Source organism: Microtus pennsylvanicus, chromosome 5 (genome assembly GCF_037038515.1).
Source record: "Microtus pennsylvanicus isolate mMicPen1 chromosome 5, mMicPen1.hap1, whole genome shotgun sequence".
In the NCBI taxonomy this organism is placed as follows: domain Eukaryota; kingdom Metazoa; phylum Chordata; class Mammalia; order Rodentia; family Cricetidae; genus Microtus; species Microtus pennsylvanicus.
The window spans coordinates 42,453,840-42,473,867 of record NC_134583.1 but is presented as its reverse complement, the minus strand read 5'-3'; the positions used below and the strand labels follow the sequence as shown (position 1 = coordinate 42,473,867).

The window sequence follows — 20,028 nt, the reverse complement described above, 5'->3', positions numbered from 1 at the left end:
CACTCCGTTCTCAGGGCCCAGCTCAAGTCTGTCCCTTTCAGGAAGCTTCACTGACTCCAAAGCCCACCCCACACTCCCTGTTGGAGACATAAAGCCAAACATACTGGAATGAGGGGGCTTTGGGCCAACTCAATAACATTCCCTAAAAAGAGGTTTGTCCAGACAACATAAAGGCCAGTAAAATAGCCTGGCCCTAGTGACGAGCACTGGGGGTCATGTTCCCTAGCCCAGTCCAGCTGGGTGGTCTCTTGCACCTCCCCGGACACCTGGGCTCTTTCCAGCCTAGCATGCCCCACCCACAAGTGGCCCAAAGCCCAGAGCCCCAGACACTGAGCCCCACCCTTAGCCTTAGGATGCTGCCCCAGGAGACCAGGTCTGGGCCACAACCAACCCCTCTTTACGCCCCCCCCCAAGAATGGGAGCCAAATGGGACCTAACCCAGGACTGTGATGGAACTCCACCCAGACTGAGCAGACAGACCACACGGCTGCTGGGTAGGACACGCACACAGCAACACAGACCCACTGCCCACACACAAACCCCAAAGCCTTAACACTCCCAGGTGAGCACAAAGAATCTAGGCAGTTCCAAGGTTCATCCTGGAATAGACACCCGTATGGACCCACACTGTAAGTCAGGACAGAACACACAGATAAAAGTCCCAGAGATACTGATGCAAAAGGACATTCACAGAAAAAATAAGTATCCACCGACACATAAACCCCAAACACACCCGAAGTACCCTGCTGCTGCCCCAGGGACCACCATAGGAGCTTCGGTCATAGCTTGGGCGTGCCCTGCAAATCTCAGTTTCTGTGTCACTCCAGTGCCCCTCTCTACAATGCCAGACCCCCAGCAGAAGACAGAGCCGCTGGCCACTCACCTGTACTCTGGTTATTCCGTAGAAACTCCATCTGCAGTGTCTGTCCAGCCTGCTCAGCAAGAGCCAGGGGTGTGGGAGCTGCTGGGTCCCCTGAGAAGCAGCTGACCCCAGCCCCACAGCCCAGGAGGGCCTGGGTCTCAGCCAGGTCAGTGGTAGTAACTGCAGCACACAGGGCCTAGAGGAGAGGGGAAGGTCAGTCCGAGCTAGGGTGGGAGGGAGGTGGAGAGGTAGGGATGGGAGCTTGCAAGAAGGGAGGAGGAAAGAGGAAAGAGTCATCCAAATCTGAGTAGACCATCCCCAGATTGAAAGAGGCCAGGGCCTAGGGAAGCCAGAAGAAAAGAAAAGAAAAGAAAAGAAAAGAAAAGAAAAGAAAAGAAAAGAAAAGAAAAGAAAAGAAAAGAAAAGAAAAGAACTAGGAGTCAGAAGAAGAGGAGAAGGCCAGCTAGAGAGGCTGGGGTCCTAGCCCAGGGCCTCACCCTGATGCAAGTCAGGCTGCAAGGAGCCCCTGGAGGATCTCAGGCTCTGTCTTGCAGCGGGGGCAGAGGGCGGGGCTAAGGATTGTAGCTAATTCCTCCCACATTGCATTCCTCACTGCCTGCCCGGCCCTCCAGACCAATGGGAGCCACCACCCTTCTGGCTTGTAGGCCAGACTGGGCTGGGCTGAACTGGGGGCCGGACGCCTAGGTTTTAGGGAGGTGTAGGCCTAGCTTCCACAGAGCTCTGGGAGCTAGACTCGGCCTGCCTGGGTAGGACTGCTTGGAGGGAGAGCTAAAGCCACCCATGTGTCACAAATACCACCCGCTGCCTCCAAGCGAGCTGTCCCCCTCTCAGGCTGAACCACATCACGGTCCAAGACTTGGTTCCCAATCTTCTGGGGTCTGGGGCCCATATGGGGCCTCATCTAGAATGGGGTGTGGATGGGGTGGGTCAGAGCAGGCCAGCTGTTTTTCATGAGCCTGACAGGAAATAGCATCCCCATCGCGTTCACTCCTTTTGGCAGGATTCTGAAGGAACAGGACAGGGTGCGGGGCACAGAGGAGTCAGGAGGAAGACAGCCAGATGCTGAAGACATGGCACTGGGCCAAGAACCAAGCCTGACTCCTCCCTGCATTGTCCTGGCTTTCCTTAGGCAGGCCCTGCTGTCCTCTGGGCCTCAGTTTCCCCATATGTTCACAACCCTCCAAGCTAACGGAAGAGATGGGCTGAGATAGAGGAATGGGGACAAAGAAAGGAATAGGTTCAAGGGTCCCTGACAGCGCAGGGACAAGAAGGCTCAAGAATCCCAGAGGCTTGGTGTGCTGACCTTGTCCAGCTCCTCCTGGTTGCCGAAGAGTGGGTGGTAGCGACGGTACTTGCCCTCTCTGTACTTGGCCTCCAGGTGGTACCGTCTGGCAGCAGGGCCACTGCTGGGCTTCAGGGCCTCACTAGGGGGCACGTTGGCGGCCCAGAAGTGGTTCCCAGGGCCATTGCCCAGCTGAATGAAGAGCTGTGGGTGTGGGCAAGAGGTGAGAGGCAGCTGGATGAGAGGCCCTGAGATCAGGCCACATGCCCATCTTCCCCAAGGGGAGGGAACTCAGGAGCAGCAAGGTCTGCTGGTGGCGGTGGCCTCTGCTCAGATTGTCTTGGAGAGTCTAATGGGTGAAGGTGTGAGGCCTGGGCTCTGGGAGCCTTGCTGTTGTCTCAACCAGCCCCACAGCTGGAGCTCTGCATTCTTGGCTGTCCCCATGAGGGGGTGGTGTCTAACCTGTCAGCATAGGGTAGGCAGGGACGGGTCTATCTGCCCCTGACATTCCTCTCTGGATGAGAGAGGGTGGCGGTTTCTAGGAGGTGAAGGGGACAGTATTGGGGGGCAGGATCATTTCCCCCTCTGTTCCATAGTCACCCTATCACAGGTATTTTCTGGACTCCCAAGTCCACTTGTTCAGAGTGCTGATCACTCTCTGCCACTATGGACCTGATTGGGTTTTTTTTTTTTTCTCTGAGCTTCGGTCTCCTCCTTGTATCCTGGGTATTCTAATCCTAACTCAGGGCTACCCTGAAAGACACACTCTGTTAAAAAAGCAACATTCTCTACATTGGTATGCCAAACATAAAGAAGGGTACATGAAATTGAAACTTAGCAGTAAGGCCCCTGGTGACAGGTTCCTGGGTCTAGTCTCCTGCTACAGGTTCCCCATAACTATCACACACACAGATGTGTAGGTATATAAATGCATAGGTATAAATACATTCCACATGTGAGCCTCAAATCGTGCATCATGTACATGCTCTGCACGTGCATTCAGGAGCAGGGAGAGCTCGGACGTGCTGAGGGGTGTGCGCAGTGGAAAGCTAGGGCACGGGGTGGAGAGGAGCAGGCTGGGTAGTCAACCTGCAGTAGTTGGGTAACTTTAGGCACATTACAGCCCAACCCAGGGCTTCAACAGCTGAACTATATCAGGGGTCAGCGATTCTCTAAAAGGTCAAATAATAAGTTGTTTGGGTTTTATGAAACATATACCATCTTTGTCAAATTTTTTTTTACAACCCTTTAAAACTGTAAAAACATTCTTCATACAGTGGCCAGTTTGCTAATTTTGCCAAAAATAGGTTCTTCCAAAATCCCCACACAAGGTCCCCTGGCTCACTGGGACGGGAATGGCAGCTGAGAGGGGAAACCCCAAGCAGGGGTGACAAGCAGGGGTGACAGGCAGGGGTGATGAGCAGGGCATGCCCACCTGGATGAGAGTTTCTGTCCACACCTTCCTGTCCATCTTCAGGCTCCGCACCTTAGACACGCCAGCACCCAGACCACGGTGCTCCCCTGCGATGACCAGACAGTTCGTTGGGTAAACCCTTCCCATGAGCACTCAGCCACCCACAGTGCTCCTCAAGCAGGCCTGGAGCTAGTCTGCAACTCCATTTGGCACAGCACAGTGGGCCATCCGGCCACTTTCCTACCGACTGACTGCTTCTCTATGCCATCAGCTGTTCTAGTCATAGATATGAACACCTATCTGCTCCCCTGACATCCCCAACTTCCTGCCTCAGCTTTCCTCCCCACCTCCCTACATGGCCACACCTTCCTGTCATACAAGTCTCGGTTGACACGGCACCTCCTCAGAGATGTCCCAAACAAATGGCACCTTCTCTTCCCACTTCTTGCAATTCCAATACTTTATTGGCTCCTGTGTTTTCTGCCCTTCCTGTTACAATGCAACTGCATATAAACAGGATCCTGATCTGGCTTCAGGTTTCTGTCCTCAGTGCCCAGAACAAATCCACACTGCCTGGCTCAAGCCCTGGCCCTGCATTCATGCTCCATCTTCCACAGAGAACCACGTCCACAAGAGTCAGCCTGTGTCAGCTCCATCTTCCACAGAGAACCACGTCCACCAGAGTCAGCCTGTGTCAGCTCCATCTTCCACAGAGAACCACGTCCACCAGAGTCAGCCTGTGTCAGCTCCATCTTCCACAGAGAACCACGTCCACCAGAGTCAGCCTGTGTCAGCTCCATCTTCCACAGAGAACCACGTCCACCAGAGTCAGCCTGTGTCAGCTCCATCTTCCACAGAGAACCACGTCCACCAGAGTCAGCCTGTGTCAGCTCCATCTTCCACAGAGAACCACGTCCACCAGAGTCAGCCTGTGTCAGCTCCATCTTCCACAGAGAACCACGTCCACCAGAGTCAGCCTGTGTCAGCTCCATCTTCCACAGAGAACCACGTCCACCAGAGTCAGCCTGTGTCAGCTCCATCTTCCACAGAGAACCACGTCCACCAGAGTCAGCCTGTGTCAGCTCCATCTTCCACAGAGAACCACGTCCACCAGAGTCAGCCTGTATCAGCTCCATCTTCCACAGAGAACCACGTCCACCAGAGTCAGCCTGTGTCAGCTCCATCTTCCACAGAGAACCACGTCCACCAGAGTCAGCCTGTGTCAGCTCCATATTCCACAGAGAACCACGTCCACCAGAGTCAGCCTGTATCAGCTCCATCTTCCACAGAGAACCACGTCCACCAGAGTCAGCCTGTGTCAGCTCCATCTTCCACAGAGAACCACGTCCACCAGAGTCAGCCTGTGTCAGCTCCATCTTCCACAGAGAACCACGTCCACCAGAGTCAGCCTGTATCAGCTTGACAAACTCGTTTTCCTTATGTCATCACCAGCAAAGCTGCCTCTTGTCTACACACAGACCTCATAGCCCCAGGGCCTGACATCTGCCCTAAAGTCCCACAGCCTAGAAGTTCTTCCCAAGCTCACTGACTCACCAGATCTGTTCTTCCTCCTGAATTCTCACATCAAGGACCCCCTCCAATCTGCAGCCATGCAAAACCACCACCTGGGCACTGTCAGCTCTCAGGATAATCCAACTGCCAGCATGTGGCAAGCAGAGCCAGCAGATGAATACACAGTGGGCACCACCTTGTTCCATTCCCTCTCCTCAGCTGTGTAGCATGGATCCGTATGTAACTTCAAACCACCTTAAAAGGCACCCAGCACCTCCCGTCCCACTCCTGGGTGGTGCAGCAGCCCTCCTCAGGTCTCCAATTCAGCTTCTTCCTGTAAACTAAAGTCTAGCCCACAGAGCTGACTATGTCAAAACCCTGGCTCCTCTCTCAGCATGAAGAACCCCGGTAGGCCTGGCCTTCTGCATGCTTCTAATGTGTCAGGGACACCAGATTCTAACAGCCTGGGCTCTGATCTAAGCTCACTTACTTGCCAGGTAGCCCTGAAAAAAAAATGCTTTTCCCTGTTTTGTCTGTCCCCATCCTTGTGGAAAGAGTTAACAATGAATTGAACACTAAAGATCCCTCCCAAAGGAATAGCCAAAACCGCTGGAGCAGCGTTAGGAATAAGGGCTCCAGGATCTGCGGAAAAGGCCACCTGCGGTCCAATGGTCAGCCTGTTACACACATACCTACCTGCACAGCGCTTGCAGATGACAACACAGAGATTGATGGAGGCCCAGTCAGGCTGGGGAGCTCCACAGTCAGCACAGAACCTGTTGGGGGCGGCAGCCCAGATGCGCTCGGCCACCTCTGAGGTAGACAGGGCCTCTGCGATGGCTCCCTGCATGGCCTCCAGCCACTGCTCCTTCTCCACCTCTGAATCAGCCGAGAAGCTGTGGACACATAAGGAGGGAACCAGTAGGAAAGGCCTCGGGGATTGGAGGGTCAGAGGGAGGGAGGCCTCTGAGCTCTGGGTCAGGACTGGTAGAAAAGTGAGGACAAAGAAAACGAGAAATAAAGGGGAATCCAGAAGAAACAGAGAGAGAAAAGGAGGGCTAGGCCAGGTGATAAAGGGGGCAGACGTTTAGGGCAGAGAGGGCAGGAGGGCAAACTAGCAGAGAAGATGATAGGAGTTGAGTGGAACAGGCCTGAGATAGGCAGAGCAGGCGCAAGGAGCCCTCAGCAGCAGAGCACCAGTCCAGACAAAACACAGAGGTGTATGCATACCACCTCCACCTTCAGCCAGAAAGAACTCCACTGGGGGTCCAGAATGGTGGCACACACCTTTAGTTCCACCAGGGGCAGAGGCAGGTGGATCTCTGTGAGTTAAAGGCCAGTTTGGCCTACATAGTCCATTTCAGGACAGCCAGGGCTATGCAGAGAGACCCTGTCTCAAAGAAAAAAAGGAGGAGGAGGAGAAAGAGGAAGAGGAAAAAGAAAAAGAAGAAAAGAAAGGAAGGAAGGAAGGCAGGCAGGCAGGAAGGAAGGAAAAGAAAAGAAAAGAAAAAGAAAACTCCATTGGTCTGACACATGGGTCCCTGCAGCTCTGTCTGCCAAAGCCTCCTGCTCTTCAAAGTAGAAAGCTCTAACTGGAGAGCAGATGCAAAACTGTCTTCCTTCTGGCAAAAGCTCCCTCTGGAGCTGGATGGTGGTGCTAGCACATGCTTTAATCCCAGCACTCAAGAGGCACAGACAAGCAGATCTCTGGGTTCGAGGCCAGCCTGGTCTACAGAGCTAGTTTCAGGACAGCCAAGGCTACACAGAGAAACCCTGCCTTGAAAAACAAACAACAAAACAAAACAAAACCTCCCTCTGGTATTTATCTGCTGCGGCTGTCACCACCAACGGCAAGCCACAGTCCACACCTCTCACAGCCTGTTGGCACAGTCAAGGAAGGCCTGGATGCTGGAGGGGTAGTGGTCACGAGGTCGGGTGTGGGAGGTCCTTCTTTCTATGTGTTGCTTGTATTGGTTAATGAATAAAGAAACTGCCTTAGCCTGATGGGGGCAGAACTTAGGTAGGCGGGGAAAACAGAACTGAATTCTGGGTGGAAGAAAGCAGAGTCAGAGAGAAACCATGGATCCTCTGCCTGAGACGGACACTGGTTAGGATCTTTCCCAGTAAGCCACTGCCACATGGCGATATACAGATTAATAGAAATGGGTTAAATCAAGATGTGAGAGCCAATAAGAGGCTAGAGATAATGGGCCAAGCAGTAATTTAATTAATACAATTTCTGTGTGGTTATTTCTGGGCTAAGCTAGTCAGGCGGCCGAGATGAACAAGCGGCCCTCCCCCTTACAACAGAGCTCCTCTTTGGGAGAGAAGCCTCCACCACAACAGCCAGTAGAGAAACTCAAAGGCTGCCAGGGCTCGAGGGAAGCCACCAGCATTCTCATTCCAGCATACCAAGTCCTGCAGGCCCAAGTGGTGGCAGCCTCATTGAGATGGGTGCCGGTGACAGTAACCAGGGGAGCACAGTGGCCGGCTGCAGCTGTTGTGGTCGTAAGGATAATGGCGAAGAATTACAGGCCGATGACACAGGATAATGCAAATGTAAGAAACAGACAGACACCAACCTAGCCCTTGAGGTCAAGGGTCACTACCTGCTGTCACTATGGACAGAGCAAAGCCACTAAGACCAACAATCAAAGAACAATGAAGACAAGACCAGAGGGCCTGCCAGGCTTTGGCCAGGATGGTGACAGGCACAGAGAGGAGACAGCCAAAGGAGAGAGCAAAAGCGGTGACAGCGACAGACTAGGAAAGGCAGAGAAGGGCCGTGAGGGAGGAGGTGTCCCAGCAGGCAACAGGCGCTCAAACTTTGAGCATAAGTAGGTTCTGTTGGAGAGCCCACAGGTTCAGGGTTGGGGACGTCCGGATGGCACCGCAAAGCAACACCCAGGGAGAGCGTAGCAGGGTGGGGGAACAGTGTGGCCAGACAAAGGTGAGTGAAGAAGTTGACAGACTAAGGCATGTGGGTGAGCAGAGCAGACCTGCTCCATGGGGCTGCAGGGGGCGGGAATCACCTGAAGATGCGGTAGGGGGTAGTGAGGTCAAAGCTGCGCCGGTCTACTTCCTTCACGTTGCCCACATTCATGTCGATGAAGGTGATGCCAATGCCCAGATGGAACTCCTGATGGACGGGTGCGAAGGGAGGAAGGCAAGGCTGAGCAGGGCTGAAGGTGCAGCACAGGGAGTTGGGGAAGGTGGGTCCTAGGGACCAGACAGAGACTAGGAAGGAGTTGGGGAAGGTGGGTCCTAGGGACCAGACAGAGACTAGGAAGGAGTTGGGGAAGGTGGGTCCTAGGGACCAGACAGAGACTAGGAAGGAGTTGGGGAAGGTGGGTCCTAGGGACCAGACAGAGACTAGGAAGGAGTTGGGGAAGGTGGGTCCTAGGGACCAGACAGAGACTAGGAAGGAGTTGGGGAAGGTGGGTCCTAGGGACCAGACAGAGACTAGGAAGGAGTTGGGGAAGGTGGGTCCTAGGGACCAGACAGAGACTAGGAAGGAGTTGGGGAAGGTGGGTCCTAGGGACTAGAAAGAGACTAGGAAGGAGGAAGGAATCTGAGCAGGGATGGAAGCCTGGATTATAACAACTGGGGTGAGTGGTGGAGCTCAGGAGCTGAGTGGGGAGGGTGGGGCTCAGGAGCTGAATGGGGAGGGTGGGAGGGTGGATCTCAGGAGCTGAGTGGGGAGGGTGGGAGGGTGGGGCTCAGGAGCTGAGTGGGGAGGGTGGGAGGGTAGGGCTCAGGAGCTGAGTGGGGAGGGTGGGAGGGTGGATCTCAGGAGCTGAGTGGGGAGGGTGGGAGGGTGGGGCTCAGGAGCTGAGTGAGGAGGGTGGGAGGGTGGGGCTCAGGAGCTGAGTGGGGAGGGTGGGAGGGTGGATCTCAGGAGCTGAGTGGGGAGGGTGGGAGGGTGGGGCTCAGGAGCTGAGTGGGGAGGGTGGGAGGGTGGAGCTCAGGAGCTGAGTGGGGAGGGTGGGAGGGTGGATCTCAGGAGCTGAGTGGGGAGGGTGGGAGGGTGGATCTCAGGAGCTGAGTGGGGAGGGTGGGAGGGTGGGGCTCAGGAGCTGAGTGGGGAGGGTGGGAGGGTGGGGCTCAGGAGCTGAGTGGGGAGGGTGGGAGGGTGGGGCTCAGGAGCTGAGTGAGGAGGGTGGGAGGGTGGGGCTCAGGAGCTGAGTGGGGAGGGTGGGAGGGTGGATCTCAGGAGCTGAGTGGGGAGGGTGGGAGGGTGGGGCTCAGGAGCTGAGTGGGGAGGGTGGGAGGGTGGATCTCAGGAGCTGAGTGGGGAGGGTGGGAGGGTAGATCTCAGGAGCTGAGTGGGGAGGGTGGGAGGGTGGGGCTCAGGAGCTGAGTGGGGAGGGTGGGAGGGTGGGGCTCAGGAGCTGAGTGGGGAGGGTGGGAGGGTGGGGCTCAGGAGCTGAGTGGGGAGGGTGGGAGGGTGGGGCTCAGGAGCTGAGTGGGGAGGGTGGGAGGGTGGGGCTCAGGAGCTGAGTGGGGAGGGTGGAAGGGTGGGGCTCAGGAGCTGAATGGGGAGGGTGGGAGGTTGATCTCAGGAGCTGGATGGAGATGAGGCACAGATAGACAGGAGGGAAGAAGGGCATGCAGGCCCAGTGCAGGAAAGGCTGGATGGGAAAGTACTGAACTTGGGCTCTAGCAAGACCAGGGAGGGACCAGGTAAACAGGAGAGGGGCAGGGAAGGGGACTGTGGTCAGGGGAGCCCAGTGGCCTGGTAAGAGTCCTTTGTACCTCTAGGTTCTTATAGAGTTGTACTTTGTCCCCAACCACAGCCACATAAAGCTTATTCTTAAAGCCTCGTAGCTCCAGGCTGCCAGTGCGGTCCGGCTGCTCAGAGCCTCGAACTCCCAGCACAGAAGCACTGGAGAGCCGAACACAGGCTCGCTGCTCGGCCACTGCCTGCTGCAAGGCCTGCATCCACTCATTCCGCTCCACTGCAAAAGGGTGAAAACGACACTTCAATTCAGTTGACAGGGACCCCTGGCTATAGGCTCCTCAAAGATCACCTCACTAGGCAGCCCCCTGGTTTGGTCTGTCACTTTGTCTGGCTTCCACAACTGTGAGAGCCTGTATCTCTGCGCATGCTCATGTGTACTCTGTGCTGCTGGGGCGTGTCAGGGAAGGAGCTCCTCCTTCCTTCTCCTCCCCCAAACCACACAGGGACAATGCCTCCCTGGGTCTGTGTGTTAGGGAGCAGACATACATTGTTCCCTTCCCACTCTCCACAACGTGACCAAATTTCCAGTCCTACACACAGACACACATGCACAGACACACACGCATATACAGACACACACATACATTCCTAAACTCCCCACACAGACACACAAGCACATACAGATGCACACACATGCACATACAGACACTCACATATACTCCTAAACTCCGCCCCACATGCGCACACACAAATACACTCCTAAACTTCCACCACACATACAGACACACATGCACACAGACACACACAAACACACACAGAGACACTCCTAAACTCCCACCATCACTCTCTGCCCGGAAGGCAAAGGTTCGATTGCTGGTGATCACTTCAAACTTCTGGTCTCCAATAGCAGCTACTCGGCAGATGCGGGCTACAGGGACAAAGCGCTTAGAGTAGGCGTCCTGGGGGAGAGAAGAGCTGCATTCAGAGTGGGAACTCTATGGCCCCTGCTCAACTCCACTGAAATGACGGCTATAAGCCTATCTTCTGCAGCGATCCCTGCCTTCAGCCAGTCCACACACCAGGACCCCACTGAGGGTCAGCTAAGGACTAGGCCTGAAGAAATACCAGGGTTCAGCCTAGGCCTGGGCAGGAGCAAGGGTCAAGCGAGGCCAGCGGTAGCCTCACCTTGTTACTGTCGAAGTATCGCAGGTAGTCAGCATCCAGTCTCACCCATCGCTTCTGGTAGATATAAGACCTGGACAGGCAGAGGCACCAGTCAGCAAAGAGTGGAATGAGGAGCAAGTCCCACCATTATACCCAGGCCCCCTTTCCTAGCACCAGATCATCCATTGGTCACCAATGGCTAATGTGCTGCGGAAGGAAAATTTCTCAATCTTGGACCCCTCTGACTTTGGACTCATGGTACCAATATCCTGGGGCATGCCTTGCCTCCACGCAGACACGAGAAGGTGCAGGCGGGCCTCACTCACCCCTGTGGTGGGTTCTTGTCCAGCCAGCCAGCCTTGATGACCGGTGTGATGGGGGTGGAGCCCCCAGGCAGCTCATCCATGAGGTGTGGTGGGAAGTCAGGGGTCAGGCTGAGTAAGGGGTGGTTCAGGCCACTGGTGGGCCACCCGCCACTAGGACAAGAGAAGGGAAGGGCAGCGAGGCTGGGGCTCCCTGAGGCTACAGCACAGCAGGTGGGCAGGCTAAGGGGTTCTGGGAAAGAGGGCAGCCGAATGGGAGGATACTCACTTGGGGATACCCTCATAGTGATGGTCATCCTCATCTTCGGCATCGTCCCCAGACAGCTCCTCTCCCTCGCTCAGCAGACTAGCCACCCTCACAGCCCGCGGGACTCGGCTAGGCAAGGGCTCCTCCTGGCCCCCCGAGGATCAACCACTCAGTGTCACATTTTCCCCTCATCCCCAATCACACCCCTTGACTGCCACACCAGTCTACTCCATCCTCAGCCCACAACTCAGCACTTTTACTTCTGTTTCCTTCTGTTTCTGCACCCTTCCCCCACGGTGGCCAAGACCACACAGAGAACAGGGGACAGGGTCAGGACTGGCAGCAAACACTGACCTAGGACACGGAGCTAGAGAGCCCAGAGTTAGAGAGAGGGGACATGAGAACACAAAAAAGGAACACAAACAGCAGCAAACCACACACACCCAGCCACAGCAGCCCAAGCCTGGAACAGAAGCTGCAGACCCCAGGATGAGGTTCTGGGGTGGACTCCTATATGGTGAGACCGTAAATTTTGGGGGGGGGAGTGGCCTCTCTGCTAGGGGAGGAGATCCTAGGGTCTCTAAGACCAATGAGCTGTCAGCCCTCCCTCCCTCCACAAGACCAGCCATCAGTGCAACCCCAACCACTTGCCCTGCCTACCTTGGTCATTACGCTGGCTGGGGCCCTGGGCCCCTCCTCTGGGACATCGTCATAGTCAGAGTCGTCTGGTAAAAGGGGTTGAGGGGGGCTCAGAAGCCAGGAACCTGACCTCCTCTAAGGGGCACTAGAGCTTGGTTTTACAAAGGCCACTCCTAGACTGGGAGACTCCCACCCCTACCCAGGCCTGACTTTCAAAAGACAGGCACAGGGGACAGGAAGTGCTATTTATACTGAAGGGAAGGAAGGGCCACCACAGGAGGCTGACCAGGCAGCAAACTCTGGAGTCAGGAGTGGGGACTGTCCAAACAAGGCCTACAAGGCAACAAGAATGAAGACAAGCCAGGGGTGGCAGCCTCCCCTCCAGCAGCACTCGGACCGGGAACTTCACCACCCCAAGGGTCAGCCTTGCTCATACTTTGCAAGCAGAAGACAGGGTGGAGAGGGACCATGCTATTTGGGCCTCCCCAGGGGACTGCTGGCCACCGGGCAGAGAGGGAGCATGCTCTCCAGGACTGAGCCCCGGAGGCCACCCAGAGCCCAGCTGTCCTGTGGCACTCACCAAACTCAGGGAGTAGGCGAGGAGGTTTGGGAGGAATCTCGGGAGGACAGGGAGGCCCCTGGGGAAAGGCAGGCAGGAGCGTGGGCAGGGTCTCCTCTGGCTGGGGATGGGGTGGCACTGGTGGCAGCAGTAACTCCTCCTTAGAGGGAAGGCTGAGAAGAGAACAAAGATGGGTGGTAGTGTGCAGCAGCCAGGGCTCTGATCCACTGACCCCTGTCCACCTTCCCCACCCAGACTCCAACCAGCCCCACACAGCCCCGCACAGCCTCACACAGCCTCACACAGCCCCACACAGCCCCCACACAGCCCCCACACAGCCCCCACACAGCCCCACACAGCCTCACACAGCCCCGCACAGCCACACACAGCCTCACACACAGCCACACACAGCCTCACACACAGCCACACACAGCCCCACACACAGCCCCACACAGCCCCACACACAGCCCCACACACAGCCCCACACACAGCCCCACACACAGCCCCACACACAGCCTCACACAGCCTCACACAGCCCCGCACAGCCTCACACGCAGCCCCGCACAGCCCCACACAGCCCCAATCACGCTCATCGAGAGGTAGCATCTCTCGGACCCAGATGCACTGGTCACCCTGCCCCAGTGCCCCAGCTGTTAGCCATGTTCCCACGGGACCTCCACGCCATGTAGCAAGGAGGTCCAGAGCATTTGCTGGCAAAGAAACAGGTGCCAATCCCAGGACTGCAGACCCAGGCCAGTCTCAGAAGGCCTGAGGCCCCAGTTCTGGTCTCTGGGCCAAGTTTCGCCTTTTTATGTAGACACTCAGAAAAGCACTATTTCCCAGTGAACTCAGATCCCACAAGAGCTCTTCCCTGGGTGCTTCCTTCTCTGCTGCCCCTCTTCCAGGGCCTGCTCAGATACCCTGTGCTTTCCCGCCATGGCTGTCCTGTTCTCCTAGCCTGGAGATGCATGTCTCCTGAAGGGTTCTGTCATCCGACACACGGGTTTGAACCCCACCTTGGTGTCTTCATTTTTGTTTTTTCCGGGTCTAAGTGTCTAACCACTCGGAGTCTGGATTCCCTTTTCTGTGAAGTGGGAGCCGTTTTCACAGGTAGAGGGAGGACAAGCACTAAAAGAGCCGGTCACATCAACACACAGGATCCCCGGTGCCCAGCAGTTACAATGGCTGGCAGCCAAGTCCAGGTGGCCCTGGCACAATCAGCTGTCTCTGTCCACATCTGCCAAGGGCTAAGAAGGGGCATTGGAGTGAGCAGCTTCCTCCTAAACCCGGATGACTTTCGGCCTGATCTGTTCTCCAGTGTTCCCAGCAGTGGGTAGCAGCATGTGACTGTGTAAAGGCAGAGGTCTGGGAGGATATGACCATTGTCCCCCACGCTGCTCCCTGACTCTGTGCCACTTCTCCCCGGTCACCTTTTTGTTTTCCCAACCCTGTTGTTCTCCCTTGTACATAAAATCATTCCAAATAATATTCTTCAAAGTCTATCCCTCCTGCCAATGATGTGTTAGCGTCCAAGCTAACAGAATCCCAGCTCGACTGACTCTACATGCTTCTTAGAATGCAGTGTTTCCACACAACCATGCAGACAGCGGCGGGGGTGTGACTTCCCTGTGGAGTCATGACTTGCATGAGGTGGCCCAGCAGCCCAGTTACCCACATAGCACTGTGTTGGCAACAGTGGCCTGAACAGAAACTGCAGGCATACCAGGAGAAATCGGCAGCAAACTCTACCTAAGTGTGGTGACCTGCAGCTAAGAACACCCGCACTTGTGGGGCCCCCAAAAGACACACGAGCCCCTTGGAAGAAGAGCTTTCTAAGCTATGCTGGCTCCCTGGGAGTCACCTGCCCACCCTAGTTCTCTTGGTCTCTCATCTCTGAGCTGTCAATTGCAAGGGTCACAAAGAATGGCTGCTACACAGCTGTGTGGACTGTGGAGTGACCCCTGTTAGCAAGCTGTTCTCTATACCCTGTCCACCTCTCTGGGAACTGCTACCGAGGGAGCTGGTACTGAGAGTATGATGTCCCTTATGGGCACTGCACCAGGCTGTCTCCCCAAGCTGACCCTGAGGCTCCTTACAGAAGGGAAACATCGGACTCATGATCCCCAGAGCTGAGTGGGCGGCAAGAGCTAGATAGTGGGCGGTAAACAGCAGGACCGGCCGTTCTGGAGGCAAGGGAAGCAAATGAACCCTTAAATAATGACTAAACATCTGAACGCAAACATGCCCGGCAGCTTGGCCTGGTGCCTGGCCCCAGGGATCAGTGCCATCAGACTTCTGGATGTACAAATCGACCCAGCACACAGCTGCTGCCAGAGCAGGAAGAAGGGGCTGTGGAGGCCACGCTCAGAGGCCAGCTGAGAGCAGAGTGTGAACTGTGGGGAAGTGGGAATTCCTGCTCTCCATGGCCCAACAAGCCTAAGTGGGCCTGGCTCCTCCTCCTCACAAACCCTCCTGGCCTTGTCTTCCTCCATGATGTTCTGGAGCCTGTCCTGAGGCTCACCACCTGCAGGTGCCCTCTGTCTTTACCATCTGTCCCAGGAGGGGCGACAATGGGGCCTCTCCTAACACCTGCAACAAGAAACCTCCACGAGAACCAGTCTGCCTGGCACAGGGCATCCAGCACTGCTGAGTCAGGACCAGGAAAGGAGAAGTAAGGCCAGAAAGGCACGGCTTATGGGAAATCCCCAGGGGAGGGGAGTACTATCCCCTACCGAGAACTGAGCCTGGGGGAGCACCCCTGGAGCAGCCCCTGGGTGTCTGCTCCTCCCAAATAGTCCCAGGCTGTTCTGCAGTCCAGTGTTGCTCTGGGCTGGGCTGAGGCCACAGCAGGCCTCTGCTCACCCTGTTCCTTTTCCTTTGACCTCTACCCCAACTCCCAACCCAGGGAACACCCTCTGCACCTCAAAATGCAGCCCATAGGCCCTAGCGGGGCTGCACCTTGCTTTGCTGTCCCTCGGGCTTTTCTCTGGCCAAGGTGCAGTTCTATTGTTTATGCCATTCACAATGAGACTGGGTACCTGGGACGGGGGGACCCACCTCAGCCTGGCTCCTGAGCCCAAGAAGTCTGACCTTACAGATCACAGGAAATATCATGGGATGTTGTGCCCAGAACTGGGGACTGGGGAAGATCGAGTGACCCCGACACTGGCGGTGTGGCTCTACAGAGGGCAGTAGGTGTGGACGGAGTCTGTCTGGGCACACTGAGAATTGTGCCCGCTCCAGTTTGGAGGCAGACAAATCTGGGTTTGAGTCCCAGAGCTCAGTCATGACCTCTGAGCCTCAGTTTCCCCAACTCTGGCTAGCCTGTAAGCTTACCCACGCTGTTCTCACATTACGGCACAGTCTCTTACTTGGGCTGTAGCCAAAGGAGTCTCAGCCCCACAAACTAGGCCATGAGCTGCATTATAGCCTTCTCCCCGAGCGCCCTGTGCTCCCCTCTCAGTTCTTCCGTCTATATCCGCCTCCAGCCAGAGAAACCAAGGCTCACTCTGAGGGCAGGAGGACGGCCGAAAGGGGCAGCCTAAATGTCAACGGACTTTGGACTAAGTCACTCTCCAGCCCTCTATAAAAAGCTAATCTGAAGTCTATAAATATTTACTTATTTACCTTTAATTGTATGCATGTGCATGTTTGTGCGAGCGGACACTCCGGAGCTGGAGTCACAGGTGGTTGTGACCACCAATGTGGGAACTGTGAACGGGTCTTCACTCTTAACTTCTGGGCCATCTCTACAATCCCGAGCTGCGGTCTATAAACATACACTTCAAAGCCTTTACACAAGCGCTCCTTTCACCTCGAACATCTGTCCCTGTCTAGCTAAACTCCCACTTTCTTAAAAGGCTTACACCCACATCTTCCAATCCCTCATGCCTCAGGCATCTTAGGGGCTCCCTCAGGGCTCTCCACACGCCATAGTATTTCTTTATTTTTAAGATTTACTTATTTAAATTTATGTTTAAGTGTGTATACAAGTGCACTGTATGCATGCAGATGCCCACAGATATCAGAAAAGGCACCAGACCCCCTGGAACTGACGTTTCAAATGGTTTGTGAGCTACCATGTAGGCCCTAGGAATTGAACCAAGTCCTCTGGACGGGAGTCAGTGCTTTTAGCCGCTGAGACACCTTTCCAAGCCACCTCATACTTCTGATCATCCTGCATGGCTATGTCCTTCAGTGTTTGGTTCACTGAGAGACCTCAGAGGACAAAGACCCAGGCTGCATTCCATCCCAGAGTCAGAACCATCCTTCTAAAATGTTACACAGGCCTTAAAGGGACCCACGCCACTTCAGGGACTCTCACCAGCACAGCTGCAAAAGGAGGCCAGCCCCAGTGTGTCCCCTTCCAGTGCACTTCCTCCTCAGCAGCTGGGCCCTGGTCCTGCTCCTTGCTTCCTTCATTGGGCTTCTGTCCTTCCTCCTTCACCTTAGCGCTGCTGCTGCACAGCCCTACTCTGTTCTCCTCACCTCTGCCCAGGCCACCACAGCTCCCTTTGCCAGGACAGAGCACAAAGGGGCCGCACTGAGCAACGCCCCTGCCCGCATGCTGCTCTGGAAAGGCTGCAGCCCCCATGCAGCCTTCAATAGCACCCAATTAGAAGTCAGCACACGACCAAGGCCCCACTGCCCCTTGCTAAGTACCACTATGGGCTAGGCTTCTGCTGGAGCTTTCTACATGGAATGACCACAAACCATCAACTCTCTTGTGCTTAAAACACACTGCTCCCTCCAGGAGCATCCCCCAAACTTTCCTCCTCCACACCACTCCACTGCCTGACCCTGCTGAGCTGCCCCAGAGACCAGTCCTGCTGTGGCAGACAGGAGGCGGGTAGCATCTATCTGTCTGTGAGCCTCCTGGATCTGGACCTACTTTCTCCCTGGGGACAAGAACAGTTCAGCCCTTGGTGAGCTTTCAGACAGAACCCTCCCCACCACTTCTGGTACCCAGTCCAAAGTAGAGGCCATTCTGTGCCCCTAGTGACCCGAGGGGTGCTGGGTTCATTAGGGATTCCTCGTAACTGGAAGGAGAAGAGGTCAACCTCATACTCATCATAACAGCCCTGGCAAGCAGGGGGGTGGACCACACAACGGAAGAGCCAGCCCACTGCAGGTAGGTCCCTGTCACCTTGGGCTGGGGGCAAGGGGTTTAGACACACAGCAACAAGCTAACCTAAATCTCCACATGCAAATTTCTTGATGGTGCAGGGAACTGGAAATTAATGACAGAATAGAATGGGTGGGTACCAAAGGCTCAGAGAGCTGAGACTCCCCTTAGACACACACACACACACACACACACACACACACACACACACACACACACACACACCAGTTGGTGTAGCAGTCTGACAAAGGACCAGAAAACAGGTACTGGGGTCCCCAGTGGATCTAGGAGAGGCTGATGGGCAGACAACAACCTGGAAAACCCAGAAACAAGAAGGAGGGAAAGTTAGAAAAGGGCAGTAAAACAACTGGAGCTGTGGAGAAGGTAGAAGAAAATCCTGAGTCAAGGGGCAACAGAGAACCCTGGAAAAGCAGCTCAAAAAGTGACAGGCAGACAAAGAGGGGCTCTTGTCCTCCCAGGCCTCCCACCTGCCCACCGTCCTAGCCAGGGCTGCCCCTCACTTACCTCAGAGGCCTGCTGAATCCTGGGCCTAAGAATTCCTGGGACTCCAGCCAGGTGGGCCAGAACCTGCCAAGGTGGCCTGTGTCTGTGGGCTTGGGCCGGTCTTGCGGCTGGAGTCCCTATCACCAACTGTGTCTGTGCCCTGCTCCCTTGGAGGAGATGAGCCCAGGTGTTCTCGCACACCTATAAGTGGTGTCTCTGAATTGTGTAAATAAATCACTTTTCTAAGTGTATGTGTGTTTCTGAATATAATCATAAAACTGTTGAGAGACTGTGTGTGCACGTGCGCGTGCGTGCGTGTGTGTGTGTGTGTGTGTGTGTGTGTGTGTGTGTGTGTGTCTCCAGTCCTAGTCTTTGCTTCCTGCTCTCCGTCTCTCCTATCCCCAGCCCCCTTCAGCCTGGGCCAACACACTTCCTGAAAACACTAAAGAGAAAAGCCACCCATAATCCCCTGGGGCAGAGACTTCCTCCCCGCCCCTCAAGCCACACCAGTTACCACCCAAACTAAAACAGGACAAGTAGCCCCGTGTCTGTTGGTCCCCTGAGACTTCACAGGGTGGACATCCAGGAAGCCCTGATTCTGGTTAGCCCTTACAATCCCCACCCGCTGAAGGACTCCCAAAGAGACTGCAAAATAGGCTCTCGGAAGGGAACAGTTTCTGCCCCAGCAACAGGTGATCAGCCTCCACGAAAGCCAAGGATTGGCTGAGCTGCAAGGCAGTCAAAGTACAGAAAGGAAACCTTTCAGAGTATGACTCCAGCAGGTAGCTGTCGACTCTGAGCAAACACTTCCTTTCCCACAAATATCTCAAGGCTTCCAAGTGCCAGAGGAGGAAGCCGACAGCCACAGAGCTGGAAGGGGCTGTGTGGAGTCAAGGACTCTGGGACCCTCGACCAGAAATGATTCCTCTGGGATCCAGAGAAGTAAGTTTGAGTGGACAGGGTCAGAGCCAGGAGGCAGGGTCTGAATGCTGGTGCCCCTCCAGGGCTGGGTGTCTTTGGGCCCAGACCCCATGACCATATGCAGAGGTGAAGTGGGGGCTTCACCAGCCAGGCAGAAAGGAGGGAGTCCTACCCTTGCTTGTTTTCTGGTTTGCTCTCACACCCTCGTCTGTGGCCTTGGGCCCTATCAGCTTCTTACTTCCCACCAGCCCCTCTAAAGGCGGGGTGTTATCACACAAAGGGTGTGATAACAGGGGTTGAGGAGAAGGATCGGAGTGGCCAGTCTGGGCTGAGCCCTGCTCACTTCACCTCCAGGCATCCCAGCTCAGTGCCTGCAGTGTACACGAAAGCTCCTGGCAGCACTGACCTTTCACCTCCAAAGGGCCCTGCCAGAGGCTGAGAATTCAACAGTGAAGGAAACGGACAAAGATCCCAGGGTTCTGGAGGCTGACATTCTAACAGGCTCAGGCTTGGCAGCATATGCACACACATATGTGCACAGTGACTCACACTCGACAGTCCACAAACAACAAATGTGCCAATTCACTCACCCAAACAGCATCTGCACCCTATTAACAACGCAACCCAGCACTGCAGCACCATAGCAGCAGTGTCCATGGGTACACGTATGACATTATGTGTATCCTCAGACCTGAGGAGCTCACACACCAGATCCCTGCACCCCTGCACCTGTTAGAATCAAGCAGGGCTACCTACAGGTCCAACACAAATCTG

The 20,028-nt window shown here is 55.3% G+C and overlaps 1 protein-coding gene across 6 annotated transcripts in view; it reads right to left on the bottom strand.

Moving 5' to 3' along the window:
- Arap1 (ArfGAP with RhoGAP domain, ankyrin repeat and PH domain 1) overlaps positions 1-20,028 on the bottom strand; it is a 59,721-nt gene that overhangs the window by 14,226 nt on the left and 25,467 nt on the right. For 4 of the 6 annotated variants that reach the window (XM_075971616.1, XM_075971619.1, XM_075971618.1 and 1 more), the window contains exons 4-15: positions 12,726-12,877; positions 12,167-12,231; positions 11,528-11,652; positions 11,263-11,412; positions 10,958-11,027; positions 10,611-10,731; positions 9,847-10,049; positions 8,124-8,230; positions 5,788-5,987; positions 3,601-3,686; positions 2,187-2,369; positions 884-1,058 (exon numbers count right to left, since the gene is read on the bottom strand). In XM_075971616.1, the coding sequence (XP_075827731.1) occupies positions 884-1,058; positions 2,187-2,369; positions 3,601-3,686; positions 5,788-5,987; positions 8,124-8,230; positions 9,847-10,049; positions 10,611-10,731; positions 10,958-11,027; positions 11,263-11,412; positions 11,528-11,652; positions 12,167-12,231; positions 12,726-12,877 (1,637 nt within the window). Of the gene's footprint in view, positions 1-883; positions 1,059-2,186; positions 2,370-3,600; positions 3,687-5,787; positions 5,988-8,123; positions 8,231-9,846; positions 10,050-10,610; positions 10,732-10,957; positions 11,028-11,262; positions 11,413-11,527; positions 11,653-12,166; positions 12,232-12,725; positions 12,878-18,354; positions 18,799-20,028 lie in introns of those variants that run through there. The other 2 variants (XM_075971620.1, XM_075971621.1) reach the window with 1 other exon arrangement.